The 20,841-nt window shown below is 39.4% G+C and overlaps 1 protein-coding gene across 1 annotated transcript in view; it reads left to right on the top strand.

Moving 5' to 3' along the window:
• The window catches only part of grid2 (glutamate receptor, ionotropic, delta 2), a 416,866-nt gene that overhangs the window by 352,440 nt on the left and 43,585 nt on the right, over window positions 1–20,841 (top strand). The window contains 1 exon segment of the mRNA XM_018668844.1: window positions 4,158–4,353. Within this exon segment, the coding sequence (XP_018524360.1) occupies window positions 4,158–4,353 (196 nt within the window).

Below are 20,841 nucleotides of genomic sequence, written 5' to 3'. Positions count from 1 at the left end.
ACATTGGTCAGACTGCCAGCAGCTCCTTTGCATGATTAAAGCCTCATGAGTCTTTTTTAAAGGCTCATGAAGTCAAGATAGACTGTCACACTATCACTTTATCACCCTCTGTTGGTGAGAAAGAGATTGTAACAGCCTTGTCACTTGTATAGTTTATAGTTGCCAGTAATAAAAAGGATTGTAAAACATGGACTTAACCTCATTGTACTTTGCTTCATGCACAGGTGTTGTGCATAACAACAGTAATGATAAATATCAGTTTGGAAACATAAGCTTACTTTAAAAAAGTTTAGCTGTTTAGCTGCTACTTCAGTTGGCTTCAATCCACATGGATCGCTTGTTGTTCAAGGTTGCACAGCTGTCTGCAGTGCTTCAACAGCTATTTGTTATTACATTAATGAAGTGATCAAGGCTCTACTGCCTTTAATCAAATTAATTTCCCTACAGAATCACAGAGCCAAGATCATCTTTGTTATTTGGCCTCTGAAAAAATAAAAGCCTGTGCTTTAACTTTCTGAAAAAAAAAAGACAAATATTTATCGACGGAGGAGGCACCACAGCCCAAGTCATTCCAGCAAAATAAAAAAATAACGGCTGAAATAACAACCACTAACTATGTTTTATTATGTTCTACTTTAAGGTTTGACCGGTTGTAGTTTTGCAAAGTTTGCCTTCCAAAAAGCGTGTTATTACAAACAGCTCTCAGCAAAGAAGACCAGACATGCAAAAACAAAGACATACAGATTACTCACACACATCTAACTATAAATGGAACAAACTGTATGTATGTATGTATGTATGTAGATTGTCTTGGCGACTGTATTTGCTGAGGACCAAGAAAGAGCAGTGTTGATTGTGAAGATTTTTATTTATTTATTTATTTTTTTTGGGTGAGCAGTTCTTGAGAAAGCTTCACACATTGCTCTTCAATGTGTTAAAGGTGGAACTTCCACTACAGCATCAGTGCATTACCTGCTCAATTTACAGCACGCACACCAGGGTTTTAAGAAAGACTGGACTCAGCTGCACACTATATGGTGTTGTGCATTAGACGTTTCCTCCCTTTCATTGTATAATTGTGTCATTGTTTACAAATCTGAGGGCACTGACTATGAATTCAAGAGCATGGCTTATATACTGTGCCCACAGATTTCTAAACCCAGAGCTACACATTTACTCATGGATCTTTTTTTTTCCTGTCAGCCCCAGGTGGGCTCTCTACCTCCACACATTTGCTATGATTCTCTAACGGGTAATTTTGCACACCAAGACTTGACCAAACAGCATTCTGAATGGGCACCGCATTAGTCCTTAATATGCAATTAAGACATTCTCTCTCTCTCCATCTCTCTCTCACTCTCTCTCTCTCTGCACACATGCAGATATACTGACTATTTGTCACAAGATACATTCAGCTGCTGTTCACTCCATTTACTTGCTCATTGAGCTGCTTAGGGGGAATATAATTGGTTGCAAAATAAGCTAGCAGACACATAGGACAGAAACACACACATACACCCAAACATACACAGGCATTAAACTCATACGAAATACTCACAACAACCAGTGTCATTGTTTTTTATTAAAATACAGATATTAAATAGTGTTTGATTAAAATGAGTAATTGTAGACTTTTTATTTGTGCCCACTCTTTCTTTAAGTTTCCCTTCATTAAATGAGATGCTGTCCTTCTCTATTTCCATAGAAATACAGTAGTTCATAATAATGTAAACATCGTACTAGTGCATTTTAGCCACAGCAGGGGCCACACGTTTTGGAAAGACGCTGTTTGCCCCTTCAATATTTTCATTTACAGTTTTTTATTGTTTTTCTTGAGCATTTACAGAGGACGAGCTTCAAGCTGTCAAACTGAGGTGAATCGAAACCAGTTCTGCATCTTATCTTGACAGAAGCTGCAGTATAGTTTCAATCACTGTGAACATACTGGACATTTGACTCTATCCCATATGAAAACTCTTTGTTTCTTCCCCTTCTGTTATCTCTTTTTCATTGTTAACCTTTTTTTTCCCACATAAAAATATTTATACAATGAAAGGAACCACTTTAAACCCTTTTAATCTGGATTTTTTTTTTTTTTTTTTTGTGGAAATCAAATCTAAACTTGACATATTACTCTCTCGCTCTCTCTCCTACACATGTGCACACCACATTAAATAACAAGCTTAGAGTTACTGCCCAGAGAAACCAATTCACAAAGGGGGATTCCTGGTCAAAGAGTGTGCTGACAGGCGTACATATTCACAGGGGAGTAGTGGGGAGGGTAGATTATTAAGGCCAAAGATTAATTGACGGCAATAAAAGATTCATGTTCGTGGCAAAGTTCATTAAAATCTTCAAAGGTTTTTTTTCCCTCTTTTCCTCAGAGCGGTGCAAAGAGATAGCTGAGGGTAGTTGTGAATGTGTTATTTCGTGTATGTGTGCCTGTGTGTGCATGTGTTTTTGTCTGAGCAAGCAGCCTTGTAATAATTCAAACATTTCCTACTCATATTTGTGCCCATTGTTAAATCTGCTTTGTGGGTGTATTACAACAGAATTAATGAAGTAAGATACTGTACACTTGTTGTTCTTCATTAAGCAGGACACATTGAGTGTTTTACATGTGCATGTTTTGTTTCACAAATGTGTGTCTCTCAAATCCATGGGTGGTATGTAGCAGCCATTTAACAAACAAACAGTAATTAGTTCCTGTAATGGTTCTCCATTACATTTCTCAGCGGCCAAACTCTTTGAGAGGCAACCCAAGCACTGTTGTGTTATAATTAACAATAGCTTGTATATTCCCCTAGAGGTGGCAATTTATGGGTGAGGGGTAGAGCAAGACAAAGAGAAGAGAGAGAGGGAAATAAGACAAAAATTACAAGACAGACTGACTTGCGCTTTCTGTCATTTCCACTTTTCTTTATTTGTGTCGCCACTTTATTTTGGTATAGTTGTAGATATGAGCTGCATGCAGTTAGCCAAGCCATCTTGTTCAGCACTGTGAACTGAGTGAGTGCTGCTGCCTAAACTGCTTTCGCCCCCATTTTTCTCACACTTGTCGGTCATAGCCTGTTACCATTTTTTTTTTTTCTATTTTCATTCCATGTCAGTTCCATGTCAGTTCCATGTCAGTTACATGTTGCTCCCAACTCCCACTGTTGGCCCGTGGAGAGTTTTGATCCAAATCATTCATTTATTGGGAAGAAATAGTGTGAACCACTGCACAGCTGGCCACTCCATGAATACCTCATGTGTACCATTCAAGGACTTCCTCTATAGATCCCAATCGTGTGTCAGTGGGAATTATCAAGACAGTAACAAAGGCTTAATTGACACCCTGTCCCTTCCTGCAACTGTGAGAGTGCAGGAAGTTTTTCCTTGCCACTGCCGCCTTGCTCATGGTGGGATTTGTTGGGTCTCTCTTTGTAAATACCTATATTGAAGAGTATGGTCTAGACCTGCTCTATATGAAAAGTGCCTTGAGATGACTTTTGTTGTGATATGGCACTATATAAATAAATTGAATTTTAAAAAATGAATAGAGCCAGAAGCACCAGAGTTAGTGATTTAATCAGGTCACATGATGGGCAAAAGCTTCTAATGTTTTTTTCACACTTTCATTTATTATACAGTTTTTTTGTTTGTTTCTCTCCTTTTATGGCTATTGTTACATGCAGTAGATTTGTATTATGCTGTTATCCTAAATGTATGTTGAAAAATGTTGTTTCTGTTTTACCAAGTTTACTTGCACAGTGACCTCCCTGAATGTTATATTATTACTCCAAAACTGCCATAAACTATATTGCACATAGCCTTCGCTAAGTTTACTCCATCTGTATGAATACTACCTCTTTTCATCACTAGAAAAGAAAGGCAACATAATGTTTGAGCATGGGATTATAATGTATTACTAATTCATTACCATGGACTGGCATTATATTGAAGGATCAACTCCTTATTTGCTTACATTGTTGGGCATGATAGAAAATGTTATGATTGTATGTTAGAGTGTGTTTGGTATCTACTTATTGTAGATACTTGTAGCACAGGTGGAGTGCTGCTGAACAGTATTTCAACATCTGCATGGTGCTTACAATGAATGAATTGCTGAAAACAAAGTATATCCTAACACTTTTTCACCACTTGTCTCTCTCTAGGTCTCTACAGGACTTATCCAAGCAGACAGAGTTGCCTTATGGTACAGTGTTGGACTCTGCTGTATATGATCAGGTGCGCTCCAAAGCTATGAACCCCTTTGAGAGAGATCCAATGTACTCCCAGATGTGGCGGATGATTAACCGCACCGGAGGAGGGGATAATAATGTAGAGGAGTCAAAAGAAGGCATTCGCAAGGTAGGTCTTTACTTTTTTAATTAGTTGTCAGTTCTACACAAAGGAACACTGATACATGTTAAATCACTGTGGTTAGTAAAACAGTTGGATGACTCTTGTGATACATTTTGAATACAGGGGACCAGGTGCAGAGCAGCAGCAGCATCAAAGCAATTATTCATCACTCAGTGCAAAGCATTCACATGCAGGCAATCATTTGCCAACATCTGACCTTGTCATTTTTTGAGAACACGCATAATTTGGTTATATTGTGAAATCAACCTGAAGGACAAAATGACATCAGTCTCTGAGGTTGCCACATGCATGACATGCATTTTCAGTCATCAAAGGCTTTACAGTTTTGAATCTAACTTATATTGAGTCTTTTCAAGAGATCTACAATACTTCATACTTTCAAATAGTGTTTTAATTCAAGTTACAGTTAACCAGTCATATGAAACTTCTTTTCTACAATGAGGAGAGCTGGATTAGGGGATAAAATTTGAATTCTTACCTGCCAGAATTTGCCATGTAAAAGATGATATTTCTTTTGAAAACCAGATTAGTCTTGTGGTTTGATTGCTGCAAGATTCGTCCTGCATTCTTGCTCTCCCTGAGAGAAATTTCACTTCAGAGCATTATGCTAGATGTACCATGTATCATACCAATCATAAGTCATATGACTTGCACACTGTGCAAGTGCTTTTGTCACCGAATGACATGGTCCAGTTGACAAATAATGTCACATTGACTTGCAGATAGGGATAATGTAAGTATATACAATGATGATGATTTGATATAATGGAACCGTTAGGGATGAGAGCCAAAATGTCTCCTCCAATAAAAGCAAACAACACATTTATTTGTTCAGCTCTTACTGCATTTATGTCCTTAAATTCCAAAATGATAGAACACAAAGTTTCACCAAAGCATCAAATATTGTTTCGATCCTTTGCCCTCTGTTACCCACTGTACATTTGGAACACTAAAATAAAAAAAAAACATCAAATCACTAACATTAATCAATAAAATTCAAAGCACTCTGTAGTCTGATGTTATGTCATGGTATGTACCAGTAAGAAATTAGCATTTGTTTGTAAGCCATGCCCTGTAATTCATACTGTATTTAATACATACATTGAATTAAAAATGGAGATGGTATACTCAGGTTCGTTCCTGTTTTGACATACAGCTCATGCTACAGGGTCATCTGTGTTGATAGGGGATAAATCTGTCTAAACGATGTTAATGATACACGGATAACATGCGCATGGTTAAATACTTAATTCCCTTGGTGATTACCCAGCATCATAAATACCTGACTGCTGCATCTCATTTGTACGCATCCCACTTTCTGTTTGCATCTCCCTTCTCTCTTCCAGTGAGGGTCTCACTTTATCCCTCCTCCCTCTAGAATATATTAGACTTGAACTGTAGCCAGCATTGGAAGAGTTGGAAGCATTGGGAGGAGTGATTAAAGTGGCGGGTGGTGTTTTTAAAATGATGAGATAAATGCAGCACGTAACAACATATAAGCACACAACTATTAACACTCACTCACACTCATTGCTTGTTGGCAGAGGTGTTTATTGAGCATGTGTACCTTTTTAAAACTGTATTTAGAATCATGAACAAGTCAGCCTTTTATTGCTAAAAAGGGCTATGAAAGCAAAAAATGTGTATCATCATGAACTTAATACCAGCGGCGCAATAAAATACATAAAGCTCCTAATCTAACTGAACTTGGCATGCTATGGTATACAAACTCACACCTTTCTCACCAAATTCTGATATATATTTTTTTTTTTTAAATAAAATTAAACATTTAGAATAGTGTCTAACACAGAGAGATGTCCAAATTTTGACCACATATAAAAAAGTACCAAAGAGTTCTACATGCAGGCCATTTCTTAGTAAATTCAAATTATCACATTGGTTTTTGTAAAATGTTTAGAATGATATACATATATTAGCGTGAATGACAGTGGTACCAAAAAAAAAAAAAAAAAAAAAAACCCTTGAAAGCTCTAAAATGGTTTTAGAATAGTTCTAAAATCTGGATATTTCAGCTGCAAGCCTGCTCTGTTTTAAAGAATAAAAAAGTGAGATACTGTGTGAGCATGGAACAAGGTCATTATTTAGTCTGGTAGACTAGTATGGTACAGAGAGATTATGTCCTCACAGTGTATTTGTTGACATTACTGGATAGCCTGCCCAGTTCAAAACCATTTTGGAATGTATTATCACCGCCACATATGAGAGAGCAGTGTGGTCTGGTTTACCACTGTGGATATTTGGTGCACAGAAAGCATGAAAACAGCAGGTCATGATTATCTGACTACTGCACTCATGGCTAAGGCCAACAAGACCAAAGTCAAACTTTATTTTGTTTTCTACTGATTGGCCCCAGGGGGTTGTGGGAAAAATCAGCTACACTCTGTGTGTACATCAGTGCTACATCAGAGCTACCAAAGGGCAGCTAAAAGGTGACTGAAGTATATCACTGTAACAGTAATAGCCAGGGGATCACCAGAGCTCCCAGTGGGGACAAGTGGGATAAATAAAGTCTATCTTATCTTATCTTATCTTAACTGACCACCCAGACAGAGTCTGCATGCCTACAGAGCATGAACATGACCAGAGACACTGACAGGCATCATGCTGTTGCAGGACTTTAAAGTCCACTTCCTGCTAGTACACTGGGTTGTTGCAACTTCAGTTACATTAGGTATTAGGTACATTAGGTCCCATGCTGTATAAACTTAATGTACACAAGTGAGCCTAGCACAATACTATTTACATAATTTAATTTGTAATTCATTCATTTTTATATGCCAGAGAGAGTGGATGAAATAGTGATTGTAACCAAGGGTATGAGTAAGAGAACAGGAGTCATCCTGTAGCTACAATGCATTAAATGTAATGTAGCTACTGACATACATTTCCAGGAGCTATGTTAAGTATTAAAGGGTGGATGGTTCCTGAAGTAGCAAGTGAGACTGAATGCTTTATGATGACTTAGTCATACAACAAAGGTTTTTTTCAAGCTTTTCAATAGTAGCAGAGTGTGAGCAGGCAGGACTGACAGGAGACAGAGCTGGGTGAAGGGCTGGTCATAAGCAGGACAGAGAGAAGATCTGTTTTTCTGGGATAAATTCTACATGACAGAGGTGACACCTCCAGAGTGGCAGCAGGCACTGCACAGCAGCAATGAAAGAGAGTGCAAGAAGGAGGAAGACCTTGCCCTCTGACTATGTCTCTCTTGATGTGATGATTTTTTTTTCCATTTTTCTCTGTTCTTTACTCTTCTCTGTCTTTATTTTACACTGCCTCTCTTTTTTTCCTTTGTTTGTTTCTCCCCCTGTGTGTCTTCCACTGCACCACAGAATATTTGCAAATATCTGTGTTGCTGTCTATTTTCTGATACTACTCTATTTCCCTAACTTTACCCTGCTCTCAATATTTTTCTCTTTCTTCTTCCACTTCTCTTTATATTTTTGCTCTCTGGCTCTCTGTCAGTTGTTTATTCATCTGCTTTGTGTTAAAGGCTACAGGGTGCACTCTAGTGGCTCACTAATGCCTGTCACCTCTCTTTGAGGTGCATTGGCACAAGCTGATGTTTTCTCTCTGCAGCATGACACCATCAGTGACGCTGCTGCCATGTTTGATTGTATGTTTAAACCTGCAATGAAACACTAATGAAAGTAAGATTATAGTATTTAATGATTCAAAAAAACAGTACTATAAATATGAGAACTGCTAAAATAGAATTTCACCTTGAAGCTTGATACATAGCGGAAGAAAAGAGGTGTCAATGGCTAAATGATCACTTGTTCTCAGTTGCTTTTCACAAGGTCTGCTAAAAGGAGGTATATAAACTAAGCCTCGGTTCACTGTGAAATACCTAACAGCTAGGAAACTGAAACAATCACCAAAGAGATTCCTGCTATGACTTTTTCTCATACTGACAAATATATTTGGAGGCCAGTGAGCAGTACCTGGAATAGTATTTTAAAGCTTGAGGGTATTTGGAAGGCCATGATGTTATTAACAGACCCTGTGAGTCAGACTTAGAAGTCTTTTGTTCCCTGTCTCTGGCGTTTGATTTATTTGGATGTATTTGTCTTCTTCAGTCCAGTCCCCTTGCTATATTTGATTCTTGTGAGGTTAAGAACTTAATATATTTTTCTCCTCAGTCTCATGCTCTCTCTCTTCTTGATGCTGCTTTCTCTCTTCCTCTGTCTCTCTTTCTCTTAGGCCTTTCCTCTTTCGCAATAAACCTCTTACTCCTCTCTGTCACCGTTGTCTTCCATGTGCTATGGATTTTCTCCCTTTTCAGTTTCGATCCCCTGCAGCAAAATAATATTATATGTCAGGATGGGTCAGGATCTGAGCTGTCTCTGATATCACTCACACGCAAACATACAGACACACACGCACAGATGCATGTACATGGAAACACTCACATGCACGCAAACACGCATTTACATGTCCAGAACAGGTATGCTTGATTCACAAACACATTCACACACAAAGCCAGCCAACCCCTGCAGGGTAAGGCCTGTCATAACATAGTATACGTGTCGCTCACATTTCAGTCAATGATCAAGGCACTCAATAAACTAAGATGGGTTGCACCACAGACTTGATATCTCATTAAGTAGGTGTCACATACGATATCAAAGACGAGCATGTTGTATACCACTGTTTGACATAATGGCATCTCAGTTTAAGGCAATACGTTCATCAACTGTGGTCTCGTCTTCTCCATTTATTCTTGCATGGATTTCATAAGGGGGAAGAAAGTCTTTTTTTCTCTTAGTCTTTTATGTGTGTGTGATGTTAGGCCAGCCTTTTAGCAGAGGAGCTCCTGACAGCTCAGCATTTGACTGTTGTGCTGACTTGAAAAAAAATTAAATATCAATTACTTACCCTCTAAATTATGTAACCTTTGAACCCCCTAGACTGCAACTTGTAAATTACTGATGTGGGATGTGCGATGTGATAATATGAGGCATCATATGATTGTCATAAAATGGGAAAATCATAGTGACAGTGACTGTGGAGCATTGACTTATGACCTCCCTCAATATTAAACAACCAGCACCATTAAAAAACTAACCAGCATATAGTACTAAGTCTTTTTTTCTGCATTATAGGCATATATGTATGTGTATAGTGGACACGATTACATATGTGTGCATACCATCAAATCATATGGCTGGTTTCAGCTGGTGCCTCAGTAGACTACAACATATAAAGGAATTGGAAATGAACATGTACAACATGAACATGAACATATACATGTGTACCATTCACTCACACACTTAAGCTGAAACACACGAGCCACTAAAACCTTCACATTTGCATGCTTACTCACATACATGCCAGCACACACACACACACATACACACGTCTGATTCAGTTGATGTAAGTGTCCCCGTGTGAATATATGATAGCTACTCTCTGTCAGGCCTCAAGTGTCTCTGATGACTGCTGAGTGATTTTAGAGTTGAGTGGATTGCCAGTTTGAGTGATTTTCTGTCTGTATGACTTTCTGCTGCACTATGGGAAGGTTCCACTTTAGAAAATGCGTCTTTTCCCACATGTCCTTGCACACTATATATTATCATTACTTTCAAGTCTCATATTAATGGTGGCTTCTTCTAAGGAAAAAAAACTGCATTAAACCTTTACTCCAATGTTAAGTAAAGAGAGCATGCTAAAAGCCCTGTTTCTTCAACAGGATACATTTCACTGGGTCAATATGGCAGCAGTGAAATTACTGTACCTCTAAACATAACCCTGAGCTGAACAACTTTGTACAGGAAAATTAACCAAAATGTGGATAATTCCAAGTTTCACACATACATGTATGCATGCATGAGGAACAGGAGGAGGAAAAGAGGGTGGGCAACAGTGAGTGTGAAGTTAAGTACCTCATACATATGTGCATACTGTATGGAGGACATTTACATCAGCCAAAGAAGTTTTGCATTCTTGCTGTCATTTGTAAAACTCAATTTTGCAAGAAAAATACCAATTTCTTGTATCTGAATTTCAGATTTGTTTTTGGTGTATTACAGTGCTGAAATGGATCTGACCCATTCTGATAAGATGATAAGCTGATAAGATCACACCATCAGCAGAAGCACCTAGGTGACACCTAGATTCATGTTGCATTATTATTTCTATTCAATTTCAGTATCCTTTTAAGCATTTGCTCTAGCTACTGTCCAGAATGTCAAGATGTTTTCATCTCATGATACTTATGACTTCATTTTTCTGGCAACTGTTGACAATGTTTTACTGATACTCACACATGCATCTTGTTATGTAATGTTATATAATGTACATGTTATATCAATGATGATGGCAAATTTCCTCACTTGTCTTACATATGCTCCATTCTGTAACAAGCCCATCTCCTATCACTTAATGTCTCCCTATCACCATCTGCCCATTTAACATAATGACTCCAGAAATTATGACAAAAATTACCATCATTTCTTCACCTCTGCCACATATATCTTGAGACTGGAAGTAAGGAGTTGTATAATATAAGCCTATAAGCTTTCACCAATTTACTGTAATGACTTCAGTGATGATGATAAAGATTACGCTGATTCCTCCGCCAGATAGAGCTGATGGTAAATCAACCAAGACCTGTTTGGATCCTTCAGCCCTGGGTGAAGCTATCATGGCACTCCGGAGAACAATTGAGACAAAGCAGAGGAGAGATGGAGAAGGGAGGAGAGGATGATATGGATGGTGAATGGGTGCTCGGGGAGAAGGAAGGAGGACCTTGGGAGATTTAGGCATGTGGAAAGAGAGTGATAAGGGAGGAGAGAGGGACTGAAAGATGACTAGAGATTGAAGGAGTGAATGCAGATGGGTGAGAGAGGACAAGAAAAAAGAGCAAGGATAGGACAGGATGGAGGGATGAGTGGAGAAATAGAGACAGAATTGGTAGAAAGGGACCTAGATGGAGACAAAATGAAGGAAAGGAAGATGGAGGAAATGAGGATGTGGAAGATATGCAACAAAAAAGAGGAGTTTGAGGGGAACAGGCACAGGGACAGAGGATATGGGTGGATTTTAGCACCATCTTTTACTAATACATAAATTCTTTATTTTCCTATTGCTTTGATGGACTCTGAGGCACATCAATCTGTGGTGCTAAAAGCCATCAAATAAAAAAAACACCCAATCAAACATTAGAGAGAGGATTTAGAGAGACAGACAGAGAGAGGCAGAATTTGTCTGACTTTAAATGAGGCCTCTCCTTCAATGACAATGATGCGTTAAGTGGACAGGTTATATTTTTCCTCACTGTAAAACTTCATCACTTGAACCTTATATTATTATATTAAGATAAGAGGCAGAATGACAGGGAGACACTGAAGAACAGCTAAGGAGGGGGTGAACCACGGATGGATGGACAGACAGAGGGAAGGAGAAGAATGAGTAATACATGAAGAAGTGAGGGTGATAACGGTAGGCAGGTAGAAGGACATAGAAAAGTGGGAAGAGAAATAGGGAAGGCTGATGAGACTGATGATGGAAGTGTGGAGAAAGAGAGAGATTAATGGATAAAGTGGTGGTGTGAAAGTAAACACAACAGAGAGACAGTAGGCTTTGGGAGGAATGGCATGGGAGACTGATGTTTAGCTCCTCCACAGATTTTATCTTTTTCCTCTCCCTTCATTTTTCTGTCCCCTCCTCCATCTCTCGTTTCCCTTCAGCTGTTGTCTCACCGCTGTCCTCATTCCCAAATGGGGGGAAAAAAACCATGCAGGTAAAACCGTTTAAATGTGTCATAAGATTTCAGCACTACGCTGTCATCTCCAAACTCTCTGTTCACTAGCCAGTAAAGCAATGAGAGGCAAGCTGGATGGGGAAAGATGATGATGTTTAAACAGAGCATATTAATGAACCCTACCCCAGAATCTTCACAACCTATGTGTGTGTGTGTGTGTGTGTGTGTGTGTGTGTGTGTGTGTGTGTGTGTGTGTACGTGTGTGTGTACGTGTGTGTGTACGTGTACGTGTACGTGTACACACATGTCGGCATGCTCTCTACTTAGAGAGGTCTCTCTAACACCTGTTTACCCTCTCAAATCACAGTCAACAAGAGATCTGTAGGAAGTGGTGCTGTCTGAGTGTGTGTGTCAATGTCACAGGTCTTTAAGGACCTCCTGCCAACCAGCCATTGGTCAGGGAGTTACCAAGGTTACCGAGCAGGGTGGCCCAGCTGTGTTCGGGTGACAGATCTCTGTGTTTGTGAGTCCTCTCTCTCTATCTGAGAGAGCGAGGTTGTCTTTTCATGAACAAAGCTTTCAGGACTCAAGGTTGCCTTCAGCTATGTGACTTGTATCTATTACAACATGCCCACTAACATACAATATCCTTCCTGTGCTTCCTCTTGCACTCCCTTTAATTTCCTTCCTTCACTCATTTCTTCCTCGCGTGTTCTTGGCTTCCTTTTCTGCTGATGTTGTTTGTGCTTCTAAAAGCAGCAATGACGCTTGTGGTATTTTGTGTCTGAGCCAGTGCAAAGACATGGTGCTGTTAGAGAAGGGCTGGGGCAAGATCCGTTTCATTAGATTTTTAAAAATTAATGTCATATTTATGTGTTTGTCATGTATTTTATTGGATTTGAATGAAATCTCTGCAGAGGCATAAGCTGGCTTGATATATATCTGTCACTGTGTCTGGGTATGACTGCTGCAATATCCTCTGTAATAACCCAGCCTCTGCTAAGACCCGAAAATGCCTTTTTGGCTGCTGGGCTCTCTCATTTTCTATTTTCTAGTAGTGCAAATCACCCTGACAGGAGAAAGAGAAAGCTCTTTTCCTGCAGAGTCTGATAGCTCATTAGGATTCAACTCAACAAGCCCAAACAGCAAACATATTTTCCTGCTGTTACAATTCTCTGCCTGTGTGATGACAGTGTTTCTGTGTTGTGACTCAGATTCAGGGACAGCAGATAAAAAGAGGAGTACAGAAGAGTGAAACGGGGGAGAATTTACCCTGCATATTAATGAAAGGAGATGGTACAGATTGTAAGAGACCTTTGGAATGAGAGAGTGATAGGCGTCAGATTAAAAATAAATGGAATTATAGATATATAGAAACCACTTTTGCCAACTATGGTGATTGATTAAAACCTAGCATGTTTGCACGAGATGTGACAGATCAGGCTAGGGTCAAGGGAAAGCAGGGAGAGAACGGAGAGATAATAAGTGTTTCTTTTAATAACAGAAAGTGTTGAATTTCTGTTGTATTTCTGTCCATGTATATTTTCTTATCTTTCCACATCTAATAGTGAAGCCTAATTGCCTTTTTATTCTATCAGCCAAGACTTCATCCGTCTGACACCCACACATATTTTTACTCTCAACTTGTTCTCTTTCTCACCCTCATGTTTTTTCTTTCTCAATCTCTTGCCTTCTTTCTCCTGTCTCTCAATCTGTTTTTCTCTCATTCCCCTTTGCCTTATACCTCTTTGCATTTGTAATAATTACAGCAGGTAACAAAGAAATCAATGGAAGTCAACTGATGAAGACAACAGTTAATTTGCTGCTTTACTGCATGTATAGGCGTTTGTGTCTTTGCATTTGTGTGTGTGTGTGTGTGTGTGTGTGTGCGAGAGAGAGAGAGTGAGGGAGAGAGAGATAGTACTTGCATGTGAATATCACCAGCAGAAACTCTCTATTTGCGTATCAGTCCCATGACACAGCAGAGAATTTCCTTATCATTAGCATGTGTGATAAACTATGATTGGGGAGTGGAGTATTCCTGCTGGGACATACCGCTATTGTTGTACTTGCACTATAGATCGATCATAGAAACAGGTCTATGGCTAGTGACAGAGACAAAGAGAAAGAAAACAAGATGCCAGGAAAATCAACAAGCACATAGAGCTGCAGTGAAATTCTACAACAAAAGCACAAAGAGACTTGAGACATGTCTAGAATAGGAATTCACAATCCTGTTATAAGTGATATTTTTTCTATCCATTTCCAATAACACAGCCTAGTTCTAGACTATAAGTGTTCAAATAGGGGCCACAATTGGGCCCCATCAAAATAAAAATAAAAAAGAACTGTTGTTAGTCTACATCAAACCTTTTACACATTTCAAAGACTTATCATGAATACAATAATATGTTATTAAAGAGTAACTTAATAACAGGCTGAATGCAGTACTTCGCTGACTCTCTGGCTCAAACTTTCCTCTCTGTTGGGAGTGGCAAAATTATGTAACATTGTGCTGACACCCTGAAGTACACCTCCACATCACTGCAGCAAGGTGAGAAATCACTGGCCAGAAAAAATATGTTAAGTTGCTGTTTAGGCTGCTTGAATAAGTGTTTACATAAGTGTACATTTTCATGAATCCAGCTAATTTATTTATTATTAATGAAATTTTTTAAAAGATTAAAGTAACACAACCCCATAATTCAGGGAACTGTTTCCAGTGCACCTGCAAACCTTTGAACAGTGCTTGTAAAAATCTGGCCCTTGGGTAAACCTATCCAGACCCTCTTTAATAATGCGACAACCAAGTTTATGTTGCCTCCAGAAATGCTGACCATTCACTTGATAGCATACCATTTTCTGCAGCTGTTATGTCATATATACTGTATTGACTTTGAGGTGGAGACCTAAAATTATCATAACAAAAGTATCCCTTGGTTTCCAGAACTTCCTGAAAGAATGATTAAATTTGCTAAATCAGAAGAGACTTGAAAGAATCCCATACTACTTCAATATGACAACATTTTGTTAAATCAGGTTATGCATTGGTCACAACATCAGTGTGTATATATAATTTGCAGCCCCAGTAGCAAACCATCTTTCAAATTAATTCTCTTTGTGCTTGGTGGAGACAAACCTTACAGGACAAAAGAAACCCCTCATTTTTCCACCGTGTTTCACAGTCTTAACTTGATCTAGTGCTGAACAAAACAGGAGAACAGCAAATGCCAAATTTTATTTGGACTTTTCCTGCTTTTCGTTATTCATTGCTGTGTAACTCAAATAAGCTCTTAAGATTGAAGCTTGAAGAGATATTGAAGCTTGCTTTGGAGTTTGCCCTAAAGCAATGATGTGCTTTAAAAGTTAACTAAAAAGTCAAGAAAATAAAAATTTGAACATTTATACAAACTTTTAAACAGAGATACAACTCAGTACATAAATAATACATGCAGTCTATCATACAGGAGGGTTTTGGATTGTTTTATTTCCTGATCAGAAGTACCGACTGATCACAGGTTCAGACTGGCTGTGTCATTCTTCTCATTCTGTATGATTTAAAATAATTAGTTTGCCTCTGATTACTCTGACATTTTTCCTCTAATAAAACACCTCCAGTAATGAGCTTAATGGCATTAATGATATCCCTCTCACCCTTAATGAGACCACTCACCTTAATGAGCCAGAGATGAAAGGTAGATGGTCGTGCGTTGCTAGAAATGAATCACACCAACAGGCACATATTCTGAGAGAGCTTTGAGAGAGTAAGCAGACAAGAAAACCCAAAAGCAACCAGATCACCTGAAAAACACACAGAGGTATCCTTTAAAAAATGTTGATTTTGCAAGATAAACAACACTGTTAATTGGGAGAGAGACCTCAATTCCAAACCAGCTGTTGGCCATGTAATTAAAATGTTTTAGCCATCTTTTTTTTAGACAATAGAATTCAAGTTTTTTTTCTATCTATTACTTAAGTCCAGGATACAAAGATACACATCATTAATACATTTATAGGCTTGTGGGAGATTAAGATGCACTCAGAGATTGGCTGAGAGAAATATGGAGGAGACTACAAAAGCAATTAGGCCAATAGAAACACAAAGAGCAAAGTTGCTAAAGTTAGACAACAGTATTAATCATCAGGCCAAATGGCCCTGCTGAAAAAAAAAAACAGAACTTTTAAAGCACATTTTTCATCTGCCTGGTCTGCGTCATGTCTAGCCAGCTCTGTGACCTAAAGCTAACCATTAGATAACATCTTAATTTCCAAGATAAAAACAGGATAAAAAAGAAAAATGGAGCATGAATCACTGTAACTCCCCTGTGTTTTGTTTTGAGGAGGAAGCAGCAAGTTCAATTACTGGATTGTAGATAAATTAGGGGGACAAAGTAGTGGGTGGACGGATTTGAAAACGAGAAAAAGAAAGCATGGATATAAATGGTTTTGATGGTGGAATATCTGGTTACAATTGACCCCTCTTTCTTATCTGCACCTCACCCTCAACCTATTACATTTCTCATTCTCTTCTCTTCCTTCCTCTTTGGCACCCTTCAGCTGTGTTTTTTGTCTTTTCTATCTTCAGTTCTTTCTTAATGGAAAGCAGTTCTTTCTCTGTCACTCCTCTGTCTACTCTCTCTCTCTCTTTCACATCTCCTGCCCACTTTCTCTCACCCTTTCTACATCCTCTCCTTTCTGTTCCTGTTGCATGCTCAATAGTTTTTTTTTTTTGTTCCTCCGCTCTCTCCATCTTTGTTTTCTCCATCCTCCTCCTTGCCTTCCTTCTACCCCTTTGCTCTTGGGCTTCTGGCCAGTATCAAGGTGTTCTCACATGCATGCTACCCTTTCTCTCTCTCTCCTTCTTCTCCCCCTATCTGTCTCTCTCTCTCCACAGTTCTCTCATTTTCATGCGACTTGCTGGGCAACCATGCTCTACATCTTTATCTCTGTCTGTGGGAGAGGAAGCGGCCCAGTGCCAGCAACTAATGGACTTTTGGAAAACGCAGACAGCCATGCATCACAGTCCGGAGAACTAGGGAGAGGGCGAGGAAGGATTTGGAGTGAAGCCGAAGGGAGGGTGGTTTTCTGAAAGAGAGTTGGAGAAAGACTTACAAAGGAAAGAGTGGTAGTGAAGGAAAGTTTAAAGTCAGAGGTTCCTCTGGAGTAACACAGGGAAAAGAAGGAGTGGGAGAGAAAAAGTCCCAATACCTGTGGGAGCTATAATCAATAAGGAGATCTGTAACCCATTCCCACTCGTTTAAAGAAGTGACACTGTACAGCACTTCCCATGATTTACCCATGCAACCTCATCAGACAGCCTCAGAATAGTCATACAAACAGAGGGGAAGCTCATAAACATCACAATATTCAGTGTCACTGCAAGTGTCTACATTAAGCATCTCTGCAAACTTCGAGTTCATGAGAGGCAAGAGCAAGCCTGCTACTTTGGGTCTGTGTAAAGTGAACAAAGGCTTAGCGGTAAAATGCATAACAATATGTATCACCAGTATCATCACCATCTCAGTGCTACTGTTTTAGCCCTTAAAAGTTGAGACCTCTGTAGCACCAATGGCCACCTGCTGGAAAACTCAAAAGTAGATTCTGAGAAGATAATCAAATTTGTGAGAATATTAATTGAAACTCACTAAGAAATGAATGATTTACAATTGACATGCCCTGAGAAAAAAAAAATCAGTCAAGCCTAAATAGAACAGCTTCTCTGTCGAGGGGGACCATTCAGCTGGAGTTCTGCTCATTTTGATGAATTCTCTATCTCCCCAATACTACACTGATTAACCCTTTTCTATAAGGACACAAGTAACAAGCATAGGTTTTTTTTGTACCTCTGGAGAAAGAAATGGAGTGAGAAGACTGCCAGTTTGTAGTTTAAGGCTTAGCAGGTGGAATAATCTCTGGTGTCTAGGTCACATCTCAACTTGGGGAGAATCCAAAGCACACGTTTGTGTACCAGCGCACGCACACACACAGTCTGAGATACGCTTTCTTAGTCCTGTAATGCACCGCGGAGTCATGACCTCTGCCTAGGAAGGAAGGCAGAGTTCCAGTGACAGACACACACACACATACAGGGACTTGCCCAATAGTTACAGCAGAGAACATTTCCTCACTGCTCTCTGTCTCTCTCTCTTCATGGACTACATGTGGTCAGGTGGACATTGAAATGTATGTGTAATAACCAACTGCAGACCCTCAATGGCAAACTCATTCCCAGTCTCAAAGGAGACCCCATCAAACTGCAAGGCATGTATCTCCACATACACCTACAGCCTGTGAGGGCAGAAAGTGTAATTTGCAGTGACAGTGTTAACATTCAGCCCATGTCTGAGTTGAACTCCGGGACAAGTTTCTGTGAACCATACTCATAACTCATAAAGAATTCTGGGTAATCTAGTGTCTGATATTTCTTCTCCTTGTGACAGATGTTGCTATTGACTGAATGAGTGAAGACATACAAAAGATTTCTACTCTGTCTCACTGTTTAAACACGTTTATGTGTGCAATAGAGACTGGAAGCCTCACTGGTGGGTCAGACGAATCATGAATGGTGAATGAGAAGTGGTCAAGCAGCATTACAATAGCATATGCTTTAAAATTTAGACAGATTCCCGGGACCAACAGGACTGTATGATCTGGAAGCTTCATTTTAGCAAACACCAGCTGTTCATTAATTTTTTGTGAGTGCAGCCACACAGCCACTCATATTAACAGAACTGTTGTGAAATATTGGTGCAATATGTCAGTCAGCCTGCTAACTGTTAGTGAGCATGCTCTCTGATGTCAGATCTTCTGTTTCAGGCTTACTGACACTGACACATGCACTTCAAGAGTATTTTCAGGTCCTACAGATAAAATCTTTCCCGAAATCCAAATTATTCTGGGATAGATAGCAACTGTTGAGAAAAAAAAAGTCACTCCATTTAATTACCCCCGGGAGAAGATGGAGCTACAGTGACTGATGGTGTGAGAGCACTCGTGCACCTAAATCTGTTGCTGGAAAAGCATCTGAGTGTATCAGTCATCGTTTTCTGTCCTTGCCTTCATAACTATTTCTTTCCCACGGTTCCAATTAAAACTCCTCCAGATCAGACTGTATTGCTTCCATATTATCATATGCATTTTTTTATATATACAAGTGATATGGTAACTCGAGCCTTCAATAGATATTCACTCTTAAGCGATGCATTTGGAGCACACACAGAGTCTGTGCCAGTGTTTTCCATAGCAATTATTCTTTGGTGGTGTGGAGGGCCTTTGACACTATATTTAGACCATTTGGCACCAAAACTCACCACTGAAACCAATGCTAATGAACTTAATTTAGGAGGGTTGGCAGCTTCTCAGTGGTGGGTCGAAGACTGCAGTCTGCATTCAATCAGCCTTTTATATTCTCTAAACAGCTTTGGCAGCTAAGATGTTAAATTGGCAGAAGACATTCAGCATCCTGTCTTAAAACTGAGTCTACAGAGTGTTGACCATGATGACATTACAGTGATACACTGTGCTTTTTGCCTTTTTTGGACTATAATCTCTGAGGTGCTTTGGAGACACTGTCCTCCTGTAAAACAAATAAATAAATAAATGAATTAATAAAAATAACAAGCCCATAGGTTGTCTGTGTAAGCAGCTTATTATGACCCAGAGTTACGTTGTGTCGGGAGAAAATTAGGTGGTCAGTTGATGTAGTATTGGCTTTGGAAGGGTTTGTTGTTATTTGTGACGCAGTTGGGATTCATGTCAGCACTTCCCAGTCTGCCATGGTTTTTCTTTGTAAGAGATGTCCTGTGCCCTCCAAATCAGGACTGAGCATTTTCTTCAAGTGGATGATTTAATTTATGCTAATTTTCCTCACAAGCAAGGGTGTAATTGTGAAATTTAATACCCCTTAAGTGCAGTGGCTACCATTGTAGATGACCTGTGTTCCCAAGGAGAGAAGGGGTTTAAGTCAAGTGCAGGGACTGCAGAGATGTGTTTGATTGTGGCCGTTATAAGAGCCACAAAGCAAAAATTTTAATCAACTTTTTTTGTCCTTCTGACCCTTACCAGCGGTCATGAAATTTTGTGTGACCAGAGTGCACACATTTACAAGCTACCAAATGAGGTAGGGTGTCTGGTCTCATTGGTCTTGACAGGGTGGGCAGCTCAATAATCCAGGACGACCTTGAAGTCAGTCACTGATCGTTCACATTGAGAAGGAGCAAGGTGGCAGACACGGTTCACACATTTAGTGTGTCCACTGAGCACAACTGAGTGAATGGCAACAAATTGGGCAGTTCCACTGGGATAGGAACTGCTCATTTATAAATGGATGGGGAAAAAATGGATGGCTAGATGGATGGACGGACAGACATTATGCACTGACAATGACTTAAAGGATCATGTCATGTTCTGCTGGTCCCATACCAAAAAATAAATAAGAAAAATACAGACATATATTTTACGTACAGTAGTGGGGATGGGTGAGAAGAGAGAGTCTGGCACCTGAGAGTGTCTTGGTTCTGATATTGGTTACCCTTATCCACAGAGAGAAAATTTGAGAGAAAGTTCAAAAAACACACTTATTCAGTGAACTGGCGCCACAGGGAGAGGGGGCGATGGAAAGCTCTCTGGACCACTTTCATTTCTGTATTTCAACCTGAAAGCATATGTGTAGGTTGCATACACATAAGGTGATCTTTGTGTCTATGTAGAGATTGTGAGCTCTTTCATGGCCTTGTGTTTGATGTTTTGAA

The sequence above is a fragment of the Lates calcarifer genome, linkage group LG13, assembly GCF_001640805.2.
Source record: "Lates calcarifer isolate ASB-BC8 linkage group LG13, TLL_Latcal_v3, whole genome shotgun sequence".
Classification (NCBI taxonomy): Eukaryota; Metazoa; Chordata; class Actinopteri; family Centropomidae; genus Lates; species Lates calcarifer.
This window is presented reverse-complemented; position numbering and strand designations above follow the sequence as displayed.